Raw genomic sequence first — 21,297 nt, 5'->3', positions numbered from 1 at the left:
AACACAAATGACCAACAAAGATGTAGAATGAACAAAAAGACACAAAATGACCAAAAAAGGACACAAAATATTTTTTTTTAAATCACAAAATGACCCAAAAACAGATGTATCGTGACCAAAAAAGACACAAAATCATTTTTTTTAAATGACCCAAAAACACCACAAGAAAACCATTTTGTTTCCTTACAAGATAAAGTTCAGCCATCTGGATAAATTACTGAGCTTTTTAGCTTCTTTCAGCTGACATTTAGTTTTTTTTACAGCATGCATAAACCGACTTTGTGTAACCTGAGCAGCACTAGTGAGCTTTAACCAGTTAGTCATTACGTCTCTTAATGCTTTTCTTAGTGTTCCAGTCGAGTCTATTCAAGTAGCAAAATAGTTAATTTCTTTCATTTATTGACAGATTAACCAAACAGAATAAACTCCACAGAAATAAAGAGTCAAGGTTGAAGACGAGCTGCATCACAGGATGGTTTCAATATTTGTTATGTTCAGTTCTGCAAAAATTTTACATATTTTAAAAGCTCATTCAAACATGTTCTCATCAGTGCCTCTTCATCAATAGTTTCTGCTGCCACACACACACACACACACACATACACACACACACAGCTCAGCAGGTCCTGGATGTCAACACGCAGATGAACAATAGTGTTTACTGAATGTCTTTGTTGTTCGACACTCAGGCTTATTAAAACTGCATCTCATTAGAGGCTCGGTTCGACATTTTATAACAGATTAATTACATGTTTTGAAAGCGTTTCCTCTCCATTGTTATTCTGCGTTGCATATGGATTCGCTGCGACCGTAGCATCGTTACATATTCATATTATTTATTACAGGGAGATAGAAACGAGCCAAACAGGGAGCCGTGTTGGCGTTCGGGCCGACGCTGAATTTCAAACACGAGCTTTTCTGCTCTGTGATGTAAATACAGGCTCAGTGTGTTTCCTGCTAAATTAATGACACGTCCAACAGTCTGTCATCCACTGTCCGTCCATGCTGTTTGTGTTCAAATACTGAGGTTCAAACAGGCTCATCACATCTGAGGCTGGTGGATGATCTGGAGCTTCTCATCTGCATCTTGAATCAGTGAGGACGAGCTTGTTGTTCCAAGAAGGTGCTAGCATGAACTGTGTAAAATAAGTGGACGTAGCCTCGTGACATCATTTGTCGTTTTGAAGTCTTGAGTTTGACATTTTGGTGTCAACATCTTGTTTTTTTGGTGCCAGAAGTGACCGTGATAGACGAGAGAGATGCTGATTTTGGCTATAAAGGTTAAAAGAAAATATCCTGTATTACCTGAAGAAATGAACAGCAGACTCCTCAGAGTGACTTTTAGTGAAACTGAACACTGAACAAGCTTTTTTACTAGAGCAAAAAGAGACAAAAAATGACCAAAAAAAGATGTAAAATTCACAAAAAAACCCACAAAATGACAAAAAACCCACAAAATGACTAAAAAGAACACAAAATTACCAAACAAAAGAAGTAAAATTAACAAAAAAAAACAAAATGACCAAAAAGAGACGTAAAAATGACCAAGAAGAACACAAAATTAACAAAAAAGATGTAAAATTAACAAAAAAAATGTAAAATTAACAAAAAAAGCCACAAAATGACCAAAAAGGAGTAAAATGAACAAGAGACACAAAATTACCCAAAATAGGCCTAAAAGATTTATTTTTGAGAACATAATCAATAATTGCTTTTTGGTCTGATTCTTTATCGATTCCCAGACTGATTCCTGATCGATTGTATTTATTATTATTTATGTTTATTTCCAGCAGCATAAAAGCTAAAAGAGTTCAACGTCATTGTTTTGTGATGTTTGTGATCCATAAATGAATTGAGACACACAAAAATCTACATTTCCTGTGGATCAGAACATCTGGAACCAGTTCTGGATTACCTCCGCTCCCCGAAAAACCACGGCTTTATAAAGCTCAAACAATAAATGTGCTCCTGCTGCATCAGAAACCTTTCAGATAAATAATCAGACCTCTTGAAATCAGCGATGGCAGCTGCTACAGGAGTCGTGATTAAAGGAGCAGACTCCACTTCTGAAGCGTGCCACTTGTGTGCAGCAGGCCTGCAGTACATGCAAATTACATCTGGAGTGTATTTACCTTTCAGGTCAAAGAGGAACATGAAAGGCTTCTTTGGGTCCCGGCGGTGGCGGCTGTAATGAGGATGGGCTCTCCTCTGCAGTCAGAGCTTTGACCCACATTAGCTCTCCGCCCGAGGCCCGCCAGGCCGGATGGAGATAGAGAATAATAGCAGGATATAGTGTCGGAGACGCGCATTGTGTATTAAATTATATTCACAGAGTTCCACAAGGCTCTGTGAAGTTCATAAACTAGAGGGGATTTTAAAAAAGCCATTAACAGCCCTTGGCACAGATTCCCGAGTACACGATCTACTCCCAAACATCTCACTGCAGAGGCTTTATCGTTATTACTGCTCAGGTTGCAGCCGCGCTGAACTTTCAAGTGACTTAAAGGAAATCACTCATTCAGTCTGCTTTAATTCACACAAGGTTATCCACTGAGAGAGGACCTTTTTACTTCACAGCAGCAAGAAACGTAGAAACAAAGTGTTCATAATTACGAGGAATAAAAGCCACAAGAACTCAATTCTACTGTAGAAAATGAGTCGATGAAAGCTCAATTAAAGTGTAAGTGCTTTACAATGCTTAAAGATGATTGTAATCTTTATTTATACAGAATTTCCTAATGAAATCCAAGTTACAAAGTGAAGACAGAAGTCATAAAATCATCAAGTTTTAAAGCTGATAAAAAACAGTTTGGTTTATAAAAACAGATACAGTGAAGAAAACGTGATACAGAGGAAAAATAAAATACAGTTGAATGGAGGTTAAAGCTCAAATAAAACCAGGAAGGCTCTCTGATAAAAGTGTGTTTAACAACTGTGGAAAAGATGATAAAACATGATGAATTGATTTGCAAATCCTTTGTGACCTGCTTTCAATGTAGTCAAAGTGTCAGTTCATCAAACCCAGGACTTTGACCAGGAGATGGGAAAAAAGGAAAAGATGTAAAATGCATGAATTAACCCAAGAAGAGATACAAAAATGAGCAACAAAGACACAAAATTTACAAAAAGAGACGTAAAATGAACAAACAAAAAAATACAAAATGCCCCCAAAAATGCATAAATAGTCCCAAAAAGAGACACAAAATGCCAAACAAAGATGTAAAATTACCCATAAAAGACCCAAAATGACCAAAAAAGACATAAAATAATCAAAAAGGCAAAAAATAATCAAAAAGAGACACAAAATGACCAAAAAAAAAGATGTAAAATGCAAAAAGCCACACAATGACCAAAAGCCCGCCAAAAAAGTCTGGAACACAAGAAACAAGCCACAAAATGACCAAGAAAAACACAAAATGACCAAAAAATTGACGTTAAATGACCAAAAATAACAACCAGTAATGACAAAAAAAAGACAGAATGACCAAAAAAAAGATACAAAATGACCAAAAAGAGACGTAAAATGACCCAAAAATCCCCAGAAATGACCAAAATAAAAAAGACACAGAATGAACAAAAAAAAGACACAAATTGACCAAAAATAAATGTAAAATGACAAAAAAAAATACAAAATATCAAAAAGACACAGAATGACAAAAAAAGACACAAAATGACCAAAATAAAATGACCAAAACCCACCCAGAAATTACAAAAAAAGACTCAAAATGACCAAAAAAAGATAAAATGACCAAAAAAAAAAACCCAGAAATGACCAAAAAAAGACAGAAAATGACCAAAACCCCCCCAGAAATGACCAAAAAAAGACAGAAAATGACTAAGAAGAGAGACAAAATGAAACAAAAGAGCAGAGACACAGCGGAAGAATCATTTAAATCCTGCTGGTCAGTGTGAATAAATGCATTAACTATTTAAAATCACACGTGTTGGTGGAGTGAATAACGTGAGCGAGCTGTCACAGAGACGCATCACTGCTGAGCCTCACGGCGCCGCGGCAACAAGCGCCCCATCCATCTCTTTTATTCCTTCATTTATTCAGGGAGGGATTGTTTTTGCTGAGAAAGCAGACAATGTTTCAGCATTCATCGAGACGCTGGGGAGCCTCCCAGTACGACCAGCAGCCCCGTTACTGGTCCAAGCTTCGCTGACTCAGACTGGGATGAAGTGCCTTGCTGAAGGGCACCTTGATGGAGGGACCGCTCATTCATCCTCCACAATGAGACGTTCACAGCTGCTTCTTGTTATTGACTCCTGGAGCCCTCCAGCAGCCGGCGCGTCTCCTCTTAACTTCCTGTCAGGCTGCAGGCCGTCCAGTTCCCAAATTACTGCTCAAATCAGACTCGTTTCTGGCTGTTAATCTTCACTTCAGGATCTGTTTGTTTTACGAACCGACAGAGAAAAAAAACCTCAAAATGACATCAAGATATCTTCTAACACACCTGCTGTTTCTCAACTTTGGTTTGACCAACAAAGATGTAAAATGACCAAAAAAAAAACAAAATGGCCAAAAAACAACAACAAAATGACCAAAAAAAACAACAAAATTACAAAAAACGACAAAAAATTAAAAAAAATAAAAACACACAAAAATTATCAAAAAAAAGGGACGTAAAATGACAAAAAAAGACACAAAATTACTTTTAAAAAAACCCACAAAATGACTTAAAGAAAATCCAAAAATTACCAAAAAAAACTCACAAAATGGCCTAAAAACACAAAATGACCTTAAAAGGACACAAAATGACGAAAAAGAGACATAAAATTAAAAGTAAAAAAAACACAAAATTACCCAAAAAAAGACAAAATAACATGGGAAAAAATCACCCAAAAAAGACACAAAATGACCCAAAAAAGATACAAAATTACCAAATAAAAGACACAAAATTACCCAAAAAAGACACAAAATGATGGAAAAAAAACACAAATTACCCCAAAAAAACACAAAATAACGTGGGGGAAAACACAAAATGACCCCAAAAAGACACAAAATGACCAAAAAACCCAACTGTCTTTGTTGCATACTGACAAATGTTGACATTTAATTCATAATGTGCTGAAAACATCAATATCGAATAATCCTGCAGAACATCGGATTACGTCTCCTGTAAAGACAAAACCTTTAAAGAGTCTCTGCTCTCATCGAACATGTTAACATCAGTTTACTCAGTGAAAATGTCCTTTGTGGCTTTGGAGGAGCTTTCTGAAATGTAACAAAAACTATCATCATTAGATTATGTTTTGCACAATGATCTACTGGAAAACATCTCACTGCAGAGACATTATCATTATTACTGCTCAGGCTGCAGCCGGCGCTGAACTTTACAGTCATTTTAAGTAAAATCACTCATTCAGTCTGCTTTTATTCACACAAAGTTATCCAGTGAGAGAGAGAGGACCTTTTTACTTCACAGCAGCAAGAAATGTAGAAACAAAGTTTTCAGAATTATGAGGAATAAAAGCCACAATTCTACTGTAGAAAAGGAGTCGATCAAAGCACAAATAAACGCTGCTTTACAATGACAATAATCTTTATTTATACAAACGTTTGAGAGAAATCCAAGTTACAAAGTGCTTCACAAGCAGACGAGTAAGAAAAAATCATCAAGTTTTCAAGACAGTTTCTTTTATAAAACCAATACAGTGAAGAAAAACACTAAAATACAGTTAAAAGGAGGATAAAACTCATGTAAAATAGGGAACGACTCTCCAATAGAAGTGTGTTTTACAACCCTATTTACAATAAAGACTGGAGACGGCAAAAAGGACAATAAGAACAGAATCTTTTGCAACCTACTTTCAATGAATCCAATACAAAGACAAGATGTTTAATGCTCTTTAAACTGGGAAACTTTTGTTTTTTTCTAATGCCATTAAAGAGTGGCTGCACTGATTGAACATGTAAAGATCAATTTACTTGTCACAAATTGAACTTCTCAGCTCGTGAAAAAGTCTAAAATCTCACAAAAATAATCATCATTAAGTTTACTTTGGGCTTTCATACTACAGCTTTACACCTAAACGATGATAATAATCTTTATTTATACAGAACTTTCTAAAGAAATCCAAGTTACAAAGTGCTTCACAAGCACATAGGAGTCTTTAAAGACAGTTTCTTTTATAAAACCAATACGGTGAAAAAAGACAATAAAATTCAGTTAAAAGGAGGATAAAACTAATGTATAATAAGCAAAGACTCTGTAATAAAAGCGTGTTTTACAACCCTATTTACAATAAAGACTGCAGGCTGCAAAAAGGACAATAAAAACTTAATCATTTCCGACCTACAAGTACAGTATGAAGAGAAGATCTTTTACTGGGAAACTTGTTTTTTTTTAGTGCCAAAACCTTTAAAGAGTCACTTCTCTAATTGAACAAGTTAAGATCAATTCACTTGTCACAAGTTGAACTTTTCAGCTTGGAAAAATGTCTAAAATTTTACATAAATAACCCTTCATCAAGGTTATGTTTTGGGGTTTAATACTACAGCTTTAACCCAGAAAGAGTGCATCAGGTTGAGGGTACAGAGTTTGAAACATGTGGGCGTTTTTAATCTTTCTTTTTAAAAGTTCTTTGGGATAAATGTTCGTCATGCAGAGTTGTTGTTCAGCCTTGTGCCTGGCCTGCAATCCTGCGGTTTTGTTTTAAATATATACTTTTTTTATGAATGACTGTTCATGACCCAATTTGCTTTCAAAGTCCTGTTTTCTACACAGTATAAAAAATGTCTCCTTCAGCTCATGAAAGCCGGACTGATGTGTGGATAAATGTGCAGCTTCTGAGAGACAAAAGCATCAGGGTGTTTTATTTACCGCTGCTGTTATTTGACCATGTACGACAGGGGTCTCAAACTCAAATTACCTGGGGGCCGCTGGAGGCAGTATCAAAATGACCAAAAATAGACACAAAATTACTTAAAAAAAGACACAAAATGACAGAAGAAAACTAAATTACTTAAAAAAGACACAACATTACTAAAAAAAAAGACGCAAAATGACCAAAAAAAGACACAAAATGACAGAGAAATCTAAAATACTTAAAAAAGACACAAAATTACTTACAAAAAGACACAAAATGACCAAAAAAAGACACAAAATGACAGAGAAATCCAAAATACTTAAAAAAGACACAAAATTACTTACAAAAAGACACAAAATGACCAAAAAAAGACACAAAATTACTGAAAAAGCACAAAATGACTTTAAAAAAGACACAAAATGACCAAAGAGACACAAAATTACAAAAACAAAAACAAAAACACAAAATTATTAGAAAAAGCACAAAATTACTTTAAAAAAGACACAAAATGACCAAAAAAAGACACGAAATGACCCAAAAAACCCACAAAATTATCCAAAAAAAGACAAATTTACCTGAAAAAACCTATATATCTAGACATTTTCCATGGTTTTCTTGATATTAACCAAAATCGAAAAAATAAAACCATGTTAAATGTCTAGATATCAGGTCTTAAATTAAACTCTTATCAGCTATTTTTGATATCATTATATTTGTCCAAACAAATGTACCTTTAGTTGTACCAGGCATTAAAACGAACGAGAAATTGAAGAAAACAAAGGTCTAATAATTTCTTCCATGACTGTATGTGGCGGCTACTGTTGATCTGCTTTCTCCCCCTAAATGTCCTCTCTCCCTGTCTAAAACAGAGGGCTGCTTTGGGGCTAAAGCCAGTAAAAGCTCAGGTTTAGTAAAATAAGCGGTTATGGCAAATCAACTATGATTGCGATATGATTAAGTCTGCAGCTTTTTGTTCTTCAGACTGATCAGAAAAACATTTTTGTCTCCTGGGAGGAGAAGAGAAATCCTTTTTAAAGCAGCGTGTGACTGCCGGCGGCCTTAATGTGCAATTTACAGAGCAGGAGCCTCTAATTGAATAAAATCTGCTGCAGTGCTCCAACTTCTTCGGACAGTTTAGTCTGTACCTATACACACAACTCATCCATTGTTTCAGCTTCATTTTATTTACTTTTTGTTTCCATCCTGTAAGCCAAAAGAGTTGTTTTTATAAAGAGTACGGCTGTAATTCCTCCTTTTTTCATTTATAAAACAAAAGATTAGCGGCCAGGACTGAGCTGCTCTCAGCTCCTCTGCTCTGGAGAGGCTTTTGTTAATGTGCACTGGTAAAGATAAACCCTCCTATAGGACTTAAAACAATCTTTAATGCTGCGACTCATTGGTATTCCTCCCTACCTGTTTTTATTTCTCTGGCTCTAATCTGAAATGACTTCAGTCGTAGGAATGAGCTCACGGGGCGCGCACGCTGATAATTTGTCGAGGAGAAAGAAAGGGGGGGAAAAAACAACAAGTTGGCAGAAAAGCATTTTAAAGTAAAGCAAACAAATGGTATTTATTTATTCATAGACGTAGCCTCATTTCCATATAAATGTACGTGACCTATGGGAGGCTTGTTTGTTGTTTAGATTCTCTCGGAGAAAGCAAACAAAAAATCTAATTTCTTAGCGGCAGACAAAGCACAGAGCCATTATTTCGCCTTGTTAGATATTCTTTCGTTGTCTCAATATCTGATTTTGCAGGCTGCTATCTCGAATAATACCGTGTGTGAGTGTGTGTGTGTGTGTGTGTGTGTGTGTGTGCTTCTTTCTGTGAGGACTTTCATAATATTGACTCACAGCTGTCATTGTGTTTCCACTTACTCTCACCGCTGCATCTCTCAGGTGGAGATTTTTTTCGTGGCAGAAGCACAAAATGGCTCACTCCTCCGGCAGATGGTAGATTATTTCTCCCCCCCTCCCTTTAAAATGCAACTCGAGCAATGAATAACACAATGAATAATAAGTTGTTTATTGAGTTATTGGGCCCAGCGGCAGCCGCACAGGCCTCTGCCGTAATTGTCCCTGTCACCGGGGAGCTCACGGTTTCTCACATTCAAGCTTCTTTTTTTTTGTTGTTGTTGTTATGCAACATCAGAATTAGGGAGGGCGTCGTGGGAGCAGGAGTTTTTTAGATGAGGTGCCAAATAGGACAGATAGTGAGCAGGGTAATTCTTTTTCCTCTTAAAAAAACTGTCAACTCTGTGAGTAAATATCTCACTTTTCAGAGCTGGAGGCAGAGACACGACGCCGGTGTTTATTAAGATTAGAAACACCAACAGATGACTGACGTTTCCCCTCGTGAGCGATCAGATTAACGACCAGAATGGACCATTATTATTAGCGATCATTGGGCTTAATCTGATGATAAACTGTGAAATCTCCAAAATGTAAAAAAAATGTAAACCAAATCACAGCATGGCTTTTTCTCTGGTGTTCCTCAAGGTCCTAATTTGGGATTCTGGAGGAATTTTAGGCAACGTTTAGCACCAAATGTGTAAAACAAATGGTATCAACCTGAACATTTCTGCAATATTTTATGAGCCATAATTGAAGTAAGTGAATGCATCATTATTATTAGCGATCATTGGGCTTAATCTGATGATAAACTGTGAAATCTCCAAAATGTAAAAAAAAATTTTTAAACCAAATCCCAGCATGGCTTTTTCTCTGGTGTTCCTCAAGGTCTTGATTTGGGATTCTGGAGGAATTTTAGACAACATTTAGCACCAAATGTGTGTAACAAATGGTATCAACCTAAACATTTCTGCAATATTCTATGAGCCATAATTTGTAATAACTTGTGAATGACATATACTTCCATCATAATGTTCTGAGCCCTTGCCTATTTCAAATGGTCTGTGGATATGATGCAGCGAGCGGTCACTGAATTTTGTCCTTGACCTGAACGTCATGCAGAGGAGGTCCTTCCAATGTCACAAAACTCAGATCAAACAGTCAAACTAAGATTATTTTTTAGCCTCTAATGTTTTCTGAAATTTATTTCAGTGACTGTTTAGCTGTAAAATGAGACAATTTGCAAAAGCAGTCGAGCCGAAACAAAACCTCCTAGAAAAAGACACAAAAACTGTCAACTCTGTGAGTAAATATCTCACTTTTCAGAGCTGGAGGCAGAGACACGACGCCGGTGTTTATTAAGTTTAGAAACACCAACAGATGACTGACGTTTCCCCTCGTGAGCGCTCAGATTAACGACCAGAATGGACCATTATTAGCCATCATTCGGCTTAATCTGATGATAAACTGTGAAATCAGCCTTCTGTATGTGAGCGTCGGCGCTGATGGCCGCATCTGTCACGCTGAGCACCTCATCTCGAGCAAATTAAAGATGAATATCCATCCAGGGTTGTAATTGATACTTCAGGGCTGTAGCTAATGATTCTTTTAATTAAAGCTGCACTAATCGATATTTTGCTCGGGCCCTTTTGTGGAGAGTTTGCATGTTCTCCTCGGTGTGGGGTTTCTGGTCTTTCAGAGGCTGAAGTTGGCTCAGTTTAAGGTCCCTTGACCTCTGACCTCAAGATATCTGGCTGAAAATGGTTCTACGGAACTTCTCTTTACAGAAAAAACCCACAAAAGGACAAAAAAGAGACGTAAAATGACCAAAAAATACACAAAATGACAAAAAAAAAAGATTGAAAATTACCAAAAGAAACACACAAAATGACCTAAAAACCCCCAGAAAATTACCCCAAAAAGATACAAATGAGCTAAAAACACAAAATGACCAAGTAAAAAAGACACAAAATAACCAAAAAATGCACAAAATGACTAAAAAGAGACATAAAATGATGAAAAAAACCTCCAAAATGATGAAAATAATACTCAAAATGACCACAAAATGACAAAAAACTACATGACCTATAAAGACACAAAATGACCTTAAAAAAAAGACACAAAATGACTATGAGTACCCACGAGTCTCCTCTTTACAGACATGCCCACTTTATGATGATATCATGCAAGTTTTCTCATGCACAAATGTGTTATTTGGTTCTATTGTATATTTATATTTGTGCATATTGGGGTCCCTAAACAGTCTATGAGCTGCATAAATTGGGTATGACTGGAAAGCTGAGACTCTTGTGGATTCAATGAGCCCAATGTTGTGTGATGATGTTAGTGAGTAAACTTGGACCTCAGAGTGAAAGTGAAAGACTTTAGATACATAATTGAGCATGTAATGACCTTCATATACTTCCATCATAATGTTCTGAGCCCTTATAAACTCTCAACTTATCCCTATTTGAAATGGTCTGTGGAAATGATACAGCAAGCGGTCAGACAACTGAATTAGCATCAGCACAACTTGACCTCGACTTTGTGCAGAGGAGGTCCTTCAAGGGTCACAAAACTCACTTCAAACAGTCAAACTAAGTGTATTTTTTGCCTCTAATGTTTCCAGAAACGTATTTAAGTGACTGTTTAGCTTTAAAATGAGAAAATTTGCAAAAGCAGTCGAGCCGAAACAAAAGCACCAGAAAAAAACATCCTGTTTTTGGTCCTTTACTTTTATTTTGCTAGACTAAGTGAGTCTCCACCATTAAAGTAAACTCTCCACGTCCACTTCGGTCCATGTGGTGAAAATGTAATTGATTAATTGATCAACCACCTTGTTGTGTCATTGTCATACTTTCAGTAAAATATCTGTTCTTCTCTGATAAATGAGATATTCTGATTTAATGATGATCTATTTGTTATTCACATAAGCCTTCGACTAATCCTCAACATTAATGTCACAACACAAATGAACACAGATTACATCAAACATCTTCTCATAGATCTGTATTTACACTTTGCTGTCTTGGTTTCCCGCAGTGATCTTGAGGCTCATGTGGAAGTTTGTGGACAAGATGAGGTGTTTCCGGAAAAGATCCATGTTCCCTTTCCTCGGCTTCCTCATCACCTTCCTCCTCTTCTTCAACCTCTACATGGACGATGGATACGTGCTGGTAAAACTCCTGACCTTTCACAGATTGATACTCGGTTATTTTTCTTTGATGTTTTTTTCCTGCAGTGTCTCACTTTTCTCGGTAAAGGCTGTGAATTCTCCCTTCTCTCCCTTTTGTATCACATGAAACTAAAAAGATCTGAAGGACTCCATCGGTACCAAACAGGTCATAATGTCTTGTCAGGGAGGAGGCAAAATAACAAAAGTTAGACACAGTTTTGCAGAAAAGAAACTCAGAATATCTGAATGACAATGTGTTCTATGTGTACATGAGTCCCTTCTTTACAGACATGCCCACTTTATACTGATATCATGCAAGTTTTGGGCAAAAAAACTTTCTGCGAGACACAGTTTTGGAGAAGAAACCTCAAAATATCTGAATGAAAATGTGTTTTATGTGTACATGAATCTCCTCTTTACAGACATGCCCACTTTATACTGATACCATGCAAGTTTTGGGCAAAAAAACCTTCTGCTTTGCTTATGCAGTACAAATATATTGCTTCCACCTCTTGTGTATGAATATTTCTGAACACTAAGGGTCCCTGAACAGTCTGTGAGCTGCATAAATCGGGTCTGACTGGAAAGCTGAGACTCTTGTGGATTCAATGAGCCCAATTTTCTTCATGTGAGATGTTTGTCCCCTAAGGGGTCCCTTGACCTCTGACTTCAAGATATCTGCAAAAAAAAAAAGGGGTTCTGTGGTTACCCATGAAACTCCTCTTTACAGACATGCCCACTTTATGCTGATAACATGCAGTTTGAGGCAGAAACCATCCCTTAAAATGTGTTATTTTGTCCTCTTGTATGTGAATATTTGTGCATCCTGGGGTCCCTAAACAGTCTGTGAGCTGCATAAATCGGGTCTGACTGGAAAGCTGAGACTCTTGTGGATTTAAGGAGCCCAATTTTCTTCATGTGTAATGATGTTAGTGAGTTAAACTTGACCTCAGTGTATAAAATGAGCTGCTGTGACCTCTAGGATAATCACAGCCTCATGAACCAGAAAACTTCCTTTGTACATTGACAGTAAGGTTGTTTCACAGCAGGAGTGCTCGTCATACAGTCGCACAAAAATGCAGTCCTTGCAGATATCTTCTCCACTGGTTTTTACTCAGTGAGTTCTTGTTATTTGTACTTTCAGGAGGCTGAGAAGAGGCAGCTGCGAGAGACTCTGATGCATCCTGCAAACTCTGAGCGGTACGTCCACACGTTCAGAGATCTGTCCAATTTCTCCGGGACGATAAACGTGACATATCGATACCTGGCGGGAATCCCTCTGCCACGTAAAAGTAAGTTTCTCACCAAGTCAGGCGTCAGAGCGACCACAGAGCGACCACACGAGCATCCACTTGTGGTGTTGTCTCATTCCACAATGCAAGACTTTCTGCCAGTCTGCTCTCTCTGTAAAGGGGGCCAAACTTAGGAACTCTCTACCCACTGAGTTAAAATTATAGACCAATAGTAAAGCTTTTTAACAAAGGATTCACAGTGGCTAAAATCTAGTCAACAATGCACACATGAATAGTTCTTAACTGGTTTACTGCCTGATCATATTGCCTTTGCTCTGTTGACTTTTTACATTCCTTATTGAACATTTCTTATACTTGGACTTCTTTTCCCCATTGTTCTGTTGCTGTTTTTTTTCTTATCTTCACTTGTCCTTCCTTTTTCCATTCCTGTTATTTTAATTGCTCTGTATTTTAATTGCCCTATCTTCTCAAAACTGCCTATGGACAAGTGTTGCGAATTAGCACTTGTGCTAAATACAAACAATGCATCTGGTCCGTCCAATGTAATTGCTATGTCCATATCAGATAAACACTAAATAAATTAAAAAAATATAAAGTGAAGCTGCTCTGATTTTGTTCTGTAACAAAGTGACTGATCCTGTTTCTGTCCTCAGAGTATCTCACCATCGGGTTGTCTTCTGTCAAGAGGAAAAAGGGGAATTACCTCCTGGAGACGATCAAATCCATCTTTGATCAGTCGAGCTACGAGGAGCTGAAAGAGATCGTGGTGGTGGTGCACCTGGCGGACTTTGACCTGGTCTGGTGTGAGAACCTGGTGCAGGAGATCACCAGGAAGTTTGCTCACCACATCATAGCGGGGCGCCTCCTGGTGATCCAGGCCCCCGAGGAGTACTACCCGTCTCTGGACGGCTTGAAAAGGAACTACAACGACCCGGAGGACCGGGTCCGGTTCCGCTCCAAGCAGAACGTGGACTACGCCTTCCTGCTCAACTTCTGCACCAACCTGTCCCACTTCTACATGATGCTGGAGGACGACGTGCGCTGCTCCAGGAACTTCCTGACGGCGCTGAAGAAGGTTTGTTTGTTTGTTTGTTTTTATTTGAATGAATGCTTTATTTCGGTCACAAAAAAACAAAGACAACAAAATAAAATCATGTTTTTACAAAAGAATCCATCGGACAGCAACCGGAAAAAGGAATAGGCTGAAGCCCCAAGGTTTATTTTTGCCTCTCCTGTACCATCTACATATATACATTATATACATTACATTAACTGAATAATTCACATTGTTACAAAACACATGATAGCTTAAACTGAAAAATCTAATTCAATCAAATTTCATTGTAACCCTTGATAATTTTAGACTTTAAAGTCTTCTTGAAAACTAACATAGAATTACACATCTTTATTTCATCATTTAGTCCATTAATCCATAATTTTACACCCAAAACTGACACACATCTGTATTTGAAATTATTTCTGACTTTGTTTCAAACATTAGCAACCCCCTTAAGTTATAAATCCCCTGCCTTAATTTAAACATTTTCTGAATACAAAAAGATCCCCATTAGCTTTTGCAAAGCAGCAGCTATTCTTCCTGGGGTCTATCATCATATTTCAGTGTGACAAATACAATGTAGGGATACACAGAATGATAACAGACATGACATACATTATATGAATACATAACATGAAACAAAAAGAACACACAGATAATACTTAATGACATATCGCCTAAAACATGGTTGACATCACAAAAAAAAATGAAACACAAAAAAGACAGCTTGGGGTGGTCCGTAGCGTAGTGGGTTACACAGGCGCCCCATGTATAGAGGCTACAGTCCTCGCTGCGGTGGAGCTGGGTTCGAATCCGGCCTGAGCTCCCTTTACCGCATGTCCTCCCCTCTGTCACCCCCTTTCTATCTGTCTCTCTCTTTCAATAAAGCATGTAAAAATGCCAAAAAAAATAATCTTAAAAAAAAAAAAAAAGACAGCTGCATCAATTAAAGTTGGTATTTAGATAATAAAACTTCTAAGTTGTTTTTTAAAGCTATATAGATTTAATTGAGTAATATGATAAGGGAGTGAGTTCCACTGTCGCATTGCCATATATATATGTGTGTGTGTGTGTGTATATATGTATATATATGTATATATATATATATATATATATATGTCTATATAACTCTATATAACTTATAACTGTACGTTGAATCATAGTCTTAGATGTTGGTAAAGTGAAACAACCTCCAACTGCATGCCTTGTTGAATAATTATGTGCCTCTGAACTCAAAGACAAATTTCTATAAATAACAAGAGGTGATTTTGTTATTATGACATTCTTAATAAAAACCATCAGTAATGACAAAAATGAAATTACATGTCATTTAACTGACGCTTTTGTCCAAAACGACTTACAATAAGTGCATTCAACCTGAAGGTTCTAGACTTAGACCACAGGAATCAAGTAAGTACATAACTTTAAGAGCCGACTGTCATCGCTACAGGAGTGCTATATGTTAAAGAAGAAAAGAAGAGAAGAAGAGAAAAGAAGAATAGCAATTTAAAAAATATATATATATATGTTAGGTGACCATGACTTAACCGAGGTATTGTTCTAGTCTAGTTTTTACATCCAACCAACCTAATAATTTGTGCGTTTTAACCAGGTGATCACCTCCAGAGACGGCTCCTACTGGGTGATGCTGGAGTTCTCCAAGCTGGGCTACATCGGGAAGCTGTACCACTCCAGAGACCTGCCGCGCCTCGCCCACTTCCTGCTCATGTTCTACCAGGAGATGCCCTGCGACTGGCTGCTCATCCACTTCAGGGGTCTGCTGGCCCAGAAGGACGTGATCCGCTTCAAGCCCTCGCTGTTCCAGCACATGGGCTACTACTCGTCGTACAAAGGGGCGGAGAACAAGCTGAAGGACGACGACTTCGAGGAAGACTCCATCGACATCCCCGACAACCCTCCGGCCAGCCTCTACACCAACATCAACGTCTTCGAGAGCTACGACGCCACCAAGGCCTACAGCACCGTCGACGAGTACTTCTGGGGGAAGCCTCCGTGCACCGGAGACTTCTTCCTCATCATCTTCAGTAAATCCATTAAGATCAGCAGGATTAAAATCGTGACGGGCACCGAGGACAGACAGAACGACATCCTGCACCACGGCGCCCTGGAGGTGGGGCAGAAGTCGGTGGACACCAAGCAGGGCCGGCAGTGCACCTCCTACATCACGCTGGGGGAGTTTAAAGCCGGCAGCATCGAGGTCAGCAACGTCGACCACAAGATCGGCTTCGACATCGAGTGCGTGCGAGTCGTCGTCACCGCCAGTCAGAAAGAGTGGCTCATCATCAGGACTATCAGTTTATGGACGACACAACCAGTGAGCCAGTTCAAAAAGTAACAGGACGTTTTTAAATGGCCGCCTGTCTGTACAGTGTTCGTTCAGGATGCAAGTTCATTTTGGACTACTTCTGGGAATAACGGGTCCTTTTTATCATGTCAACCTGCTTCCTAACGTCCTTTTCTCCTCCATCACAATCACTTCACATTAATTTAGATCCCCCCCTATGGTTCGTGGGGGGCTTAAAGTTTGTATTTCATATGGTTTTGAAAACATGTACTTGTAAATGTACGTTTCTTGTGTATTAACAACCCAATAAAGATACTACATGTTAAAAAGAAAAGAAAGATTTGTTGGCAACAAGTCATCAGAGGCACATAGTTTTGGTTTTTATGTAATTTATTTTTATTTATTTTTTGCACATATATTAGATGTATTGCGGAAAATCAGGTTGTCGCTGCAGTAACTGTTCGGATAGTAAACAATGTTCCTCTGATGACTTATTGACACAGGAACAACAAATCTGAACACTTTACAACTTTACCAAACTTAAAAAGTTCACTTTATTCCCAACATTTTACGGCGGTTTATAAGGGCCATGTATGAAAAAATAAAATAAAATACGGACCCGGGCGAGGGGAGTCATATTTTGAGAGAAAAGTCGCAAATTTATTAGATCAAACTGATAAATCTATGAGGAAAAAAAATCGCAGATTTACGAGATTTAAAGTGGCAAATTTGCGAGAGAAAACTCAATTTATATTATATGAGAAAAAAGTGGCAGATTTATGAGAAAAAAGTCGGAAAAATAGTGTACGTAGCCACAGATGCTCATAAATCATGCTACTTTTTTCTCTACATTTGCCACTTTTTTCTCATAAATCTGCAACTTTATTTTCACAGATTTGCCACTTTAAATCTCGTAAATTTGCGACCTTTCGACCTGCATAATGAAACATTTTTTCTTCCTCTCATGATTTTTTCCCCCTGCCTGGCCCTAACCCTCTTCCATAGACACATGTCAATATATTTTATGATTTTATATTATTTCAGGTGTTTATACCAAACACACATGCTAAAGAAGCGATCTTACTCTGTTATTATCCTCTTGGTTATAATAATAATAAGGAGCCGTTCTTTTGAAAGTTGTTCCCTTTTTTTCTTTTTTCGTTTGTCTGTTTTGTTGCAGATAAAACTGGAGGAAAGCGAGGAGACATGTTAGCATTTTAAAAAGGACCCGATGTGTTTATGGGATTCAAAGCAATCCATATTTTCTTGGGTTGTTCAGAGATCTAATGTATGTTTCCAATGTGTAAGATGTATTAAAAATGACAAATCTGTACAGAGTGTACAGTATGGAGACTTTATAAATATGTTCATTTTCCTAAATCTGTATATAAAATTGTTAATACTTGACTGCTTTCTTGTTTTTTTGTTGTTTGTCACGGCACCTTAAAGGGATCTGAGCTTCAAAACACTGAACTCCACTCTTGTAAATGTCTCAAATCACAATTTTATTTTAATGAAATGAAAGAAAACGGTGATTCAGTTTGAGCATCAGGAGCCGATCAGTCGCTGCTGTAACACGCTGAGAATGAACCAGGATGAGTTCACTGCTACTGTTTCCTTCATCTAAATTTAAACACAATCTGAAAAAAAGATATATATGAAAGGATGAAACGCCAAGGAGGAAAAGTTTTAATGGCTCATTAAAAGCGTCTTCATGTGTAATTCTGTCAGGACTGAAGCAGAGCCCGAGGTCCTGATGATGACATCAAAAGTAGGATCTCCAAAAAAAATCTTTAAAAGAGATAGTTTGGATGTTATGAGGTACTGATCCAGAATCAGTGTATTGGTGGTTTGGTTTAGAGAAGCTGTAATGTACCGTACAGCAGTTAAAGTCTACGCTATATTTAGGATTCTTCACGGCTTTACCTGTCAGAGATGAAGTCATTATCTCTGCTCTCTTCAAAGCCACCACACTCCTTTGATTAAAAACTGTAATTTTTACCTTGCAGAACACAGAAGTTAATGGTCTACAGCCGCGTCCATCATTTAGTTTTTTATAGTTACTTTAGGTGTGTTTCTATTAGGTACTTTTCCCTCTAGTGAGCTGCTATGGGTGTGGCTTGGAAAAGAGGATCCGCCCAACTTCACCAGTTAGCGGCTCAGGCAGGCGGCAACCTCCTGGTCTGAGCAGGGAGGCAAACCAGGAAGTGCCTTAAGCTGCATTCTACCAAAAATTCCAGCAGGGGGTGCTGACGGCGGCTGCAGAAGCATTTAGGTCCATCCATTTCAATATTTGATTTATTACCACAAAATTTTTTTAGGACAACACTATAGTCTCAATCACTAATAAAAAATCTTCAAGACAATTTGATGTTAATAGTGTAAATAATGGCCCCATTTAGAAGAAAATAGAAGATAAAGAATCATATGATTTGGGGCGTGGCTACCTTTGATTGACAGGTCACTAACAAGGCGAGCCATCATCAGGAGAGAACCACATGCGTATCCACGGCAACGTTTACCGGTTTGGTCTCATAATTTGACCCTTTCACTGTATTTTTAATTAATGGCAGTTTATTTGAACGTTTTGTTCATGAAAAATGTCTTGTTTAGCATTTGGTTGTTGTTCAGCAACACCTTGACAATGAAAGTTTATCACATCAATCAACAAACAGCTGAATTTCTTCGTGCAATGACAAAAACTGTTGGATCCCATTTTAATTATTTGAAATACTGATATTCGAGATAATATAGTTATAGTTAATATAGTTATAGTTAATTAGTATATACTACTAAAGTAAAATACTAATGAAGTAAAATAGCTTATCCCCCTTAATACAGGTGCATCTCAATACATTAGAATATGATGGAAAAGTCTATTTCCAGTAGTTCAAGTCAAACAGCCCCAACCAGGAATTGAGTCATATAGATGGACATACTTTTCAGAGGCCAACATTTCCATATTAAACATACTTTTTAAAATTGGTCTTTTGTAATATTATTATTTTTTTGAGACACTGAATTTTAGATCTCCATTAAATATAAGCCATAATCATCATAATTAGAAGAAATTAAATACATTTAGACAGGAAATGTTTCATTCTGTGTGTAATGGATCTATATAATGTGTTATTTCCACATTTGCATTGAATAACTGACAAAAATAAACTTTTCTATGATATTCTAATTTATTGAGATGTACCCGTATGTCCATGTCTCTGACTGCAGTTTCATTTAGTTTGGTGTCTTTTGCTGCCATCTGCTGGTAAACTTACAAACTGACACTGAAACAAACGTATTAATCAGCAATTGAACCAAAACAGCTAATATCTAATAATATGTCCCATTTGTTGGGTTGAAAGTGTAAAAACAAAACTTAAAATGTGTCTGAAACACTGATAAAATTACATTACCACAAAAGTTTCATTAGAATTATTATTATTTTGCACTTTTACTGAAGTAAATTCTGACTTGAACCTGTAAAAGAATATTTTCTTCACTGTAGTTTTGCTGTTTTTACTGAAGAAAAAGCTCTGAATACTTCATTGTTTGTGCTGCAGCCTCTCCTCTGTCTGAGTCTCCTTCAGGTTTAGTGGTTGCCAGTAACAGACAGATGGTCTGCCTGCAGATCGAGCCAAACCCACAATGAGTTTTCAGGTGAAGAATGAATTTTTTACACCAGAGAAACCAACTTCTTGAACTCGGTTGACTCTGTTCAGCAGGACGCATCAGAAGCTTCTTTTCCTCTCTGATCTCTTCCTCCTGAATCTTATAACATCTGTTCCTCGATGTTCCAATCCACTTTCCCTCACCCTGTTTCTCTTCTCTTTATATTCTCCTCCTCCTCTTGTTTTCTAACCTCCTGCTGCCTCTGCGACCTCCTGCAGCAGCCTCGCATCTGAATCAATCTCTCATCTTCCCCCTGCAGTTTAAAAACAGAAAAGGATGGTAAACTCTTTGCCCTGCAGTCAGAGAGCATCACGGTTCGGAGAAAAACAACCAACACAAAATCATTATTTTAGAAAACCTTTTATCTTGTGGAGATTAAGCGATAACAGAGCAGAGACTTTGTGGACTCACAGACAATCAACAGTATAAGAATAAGAAACTATTAATATTCAAATGGAAGATTTGTTTGACTGGATTTGAATAAAAAACATTGTTGAATTTTTATTTTAAGGAATAAAGTCCTCGGTTAATGATTGAGATCCAAAATATTATCATCTTTAGCTCTAAAAAAATGTCCCTTTTATTAAAAAATGGAGCAGATTATGCTCAAATTATTAGGTTTGATTAAAAGAAAATATTTAGTTTTAAATGATTATAAGTCCGTCCTATCCCCAGCTGAAGGATTCCAATGAATAGCATTTATTAACATTTATAAGTGACAGGAAATATTTTAGATCTGAAAATTCTACTCTATTAAAATGATTTCCCTGCCATCCAATATTGCTGATTTATTGATTTATTATCTATGGTTATGTAATAATTATATGTTACAAATACTGGTTTTGTAGGGAGAGTAATTGTAAATAAAGTGAATTAATTATTTTTATTTATTAATCTATTTATTTATTTTAGAAAAGCATGTAGAAGAACACACAAACTGTTAATGCCAGGTGAATATATAAGATAAAAGAATTAAATTAAAAATAGAAATCACAAGTTATGTTGTTTTGTTTAATTGTACTTAATAAAGACTATGAATACAGTTTTAATATAAATAAATACATTAAAAAATTTAGAGTCTGCTCATCTTTTTATATGGATATGGAATTTTCCCCAAAATAAAATCAAATGTATATATATAAAAACTGAAATGTTAAATACTAAAAAATGAAAAA

The 21,297-nt window shown here is 37.1% G+C and overlaps 1 protein-coding gene across 4 annotated transcripts in view; it reads left to right on the top strand.

Annotated features, from left to right (window-relative positions):
- Positions 1-17,120, top strand: part of LOC131972741 (alpha-1,3-mannosyl-glycoprotein 4-beta-N-acetylglucosaminyltransferase C-like) — a 68,147-nt gene extending 51,027 nt beyond the window's left edge. For 3 of the 4 annotated variants that reach the window (XM_059334436.1, XM_059334434.1, XM_059334437.1), the window contains 4 exons: positions 11,706-11,839; positions 12,983-13,130; positions 13,745-14,166; positions 15,761-17,120. In XM_059334436.1, coding sequence (XP_059190419.1) covers positions 11,720-11,839; positions 12,983-13,130; positions 13,745-14,166; positions 15,761-16,504 — 1,434 coding nt within the window. In that variant the 5' untranslated portion in view covers positions 11,706-11,719 and the 3' untranslated portion in view covers positions 16,505-17,120. Of the gene's footprint in view, positions 1-11,043; positions 11,840-12,982; positions 13,131-13,744; positions 14,167-15,760 lie in introns of those variants that run through there. The other variant, XM_059334435.1, reaches the window with a different exon arrangement.
- Positions 17,121-21,297: the final 4,177 nt, after the last annotated feature.

The sequence above is a fragment of the Centropristis striata genome, chromosome 6 (genome assembly GCF_030273125.1).
Source record: "Centropristis striata isolate RG_2023a ecotype Rhode Island chromosome 6, C.striata_1.0, whole genome shotgun sequence".
Taxonomy (NCBI): Eukaryota; Metazoa; Chordata; class Actinopteri; order Perciformes; family Serranidae; genus Centropristis; species Centropristis striata.
Note: the sequence above shows the minus strand (reverse complement) of the source record. Positions and strands in the feature narration are given on the sequence as shown.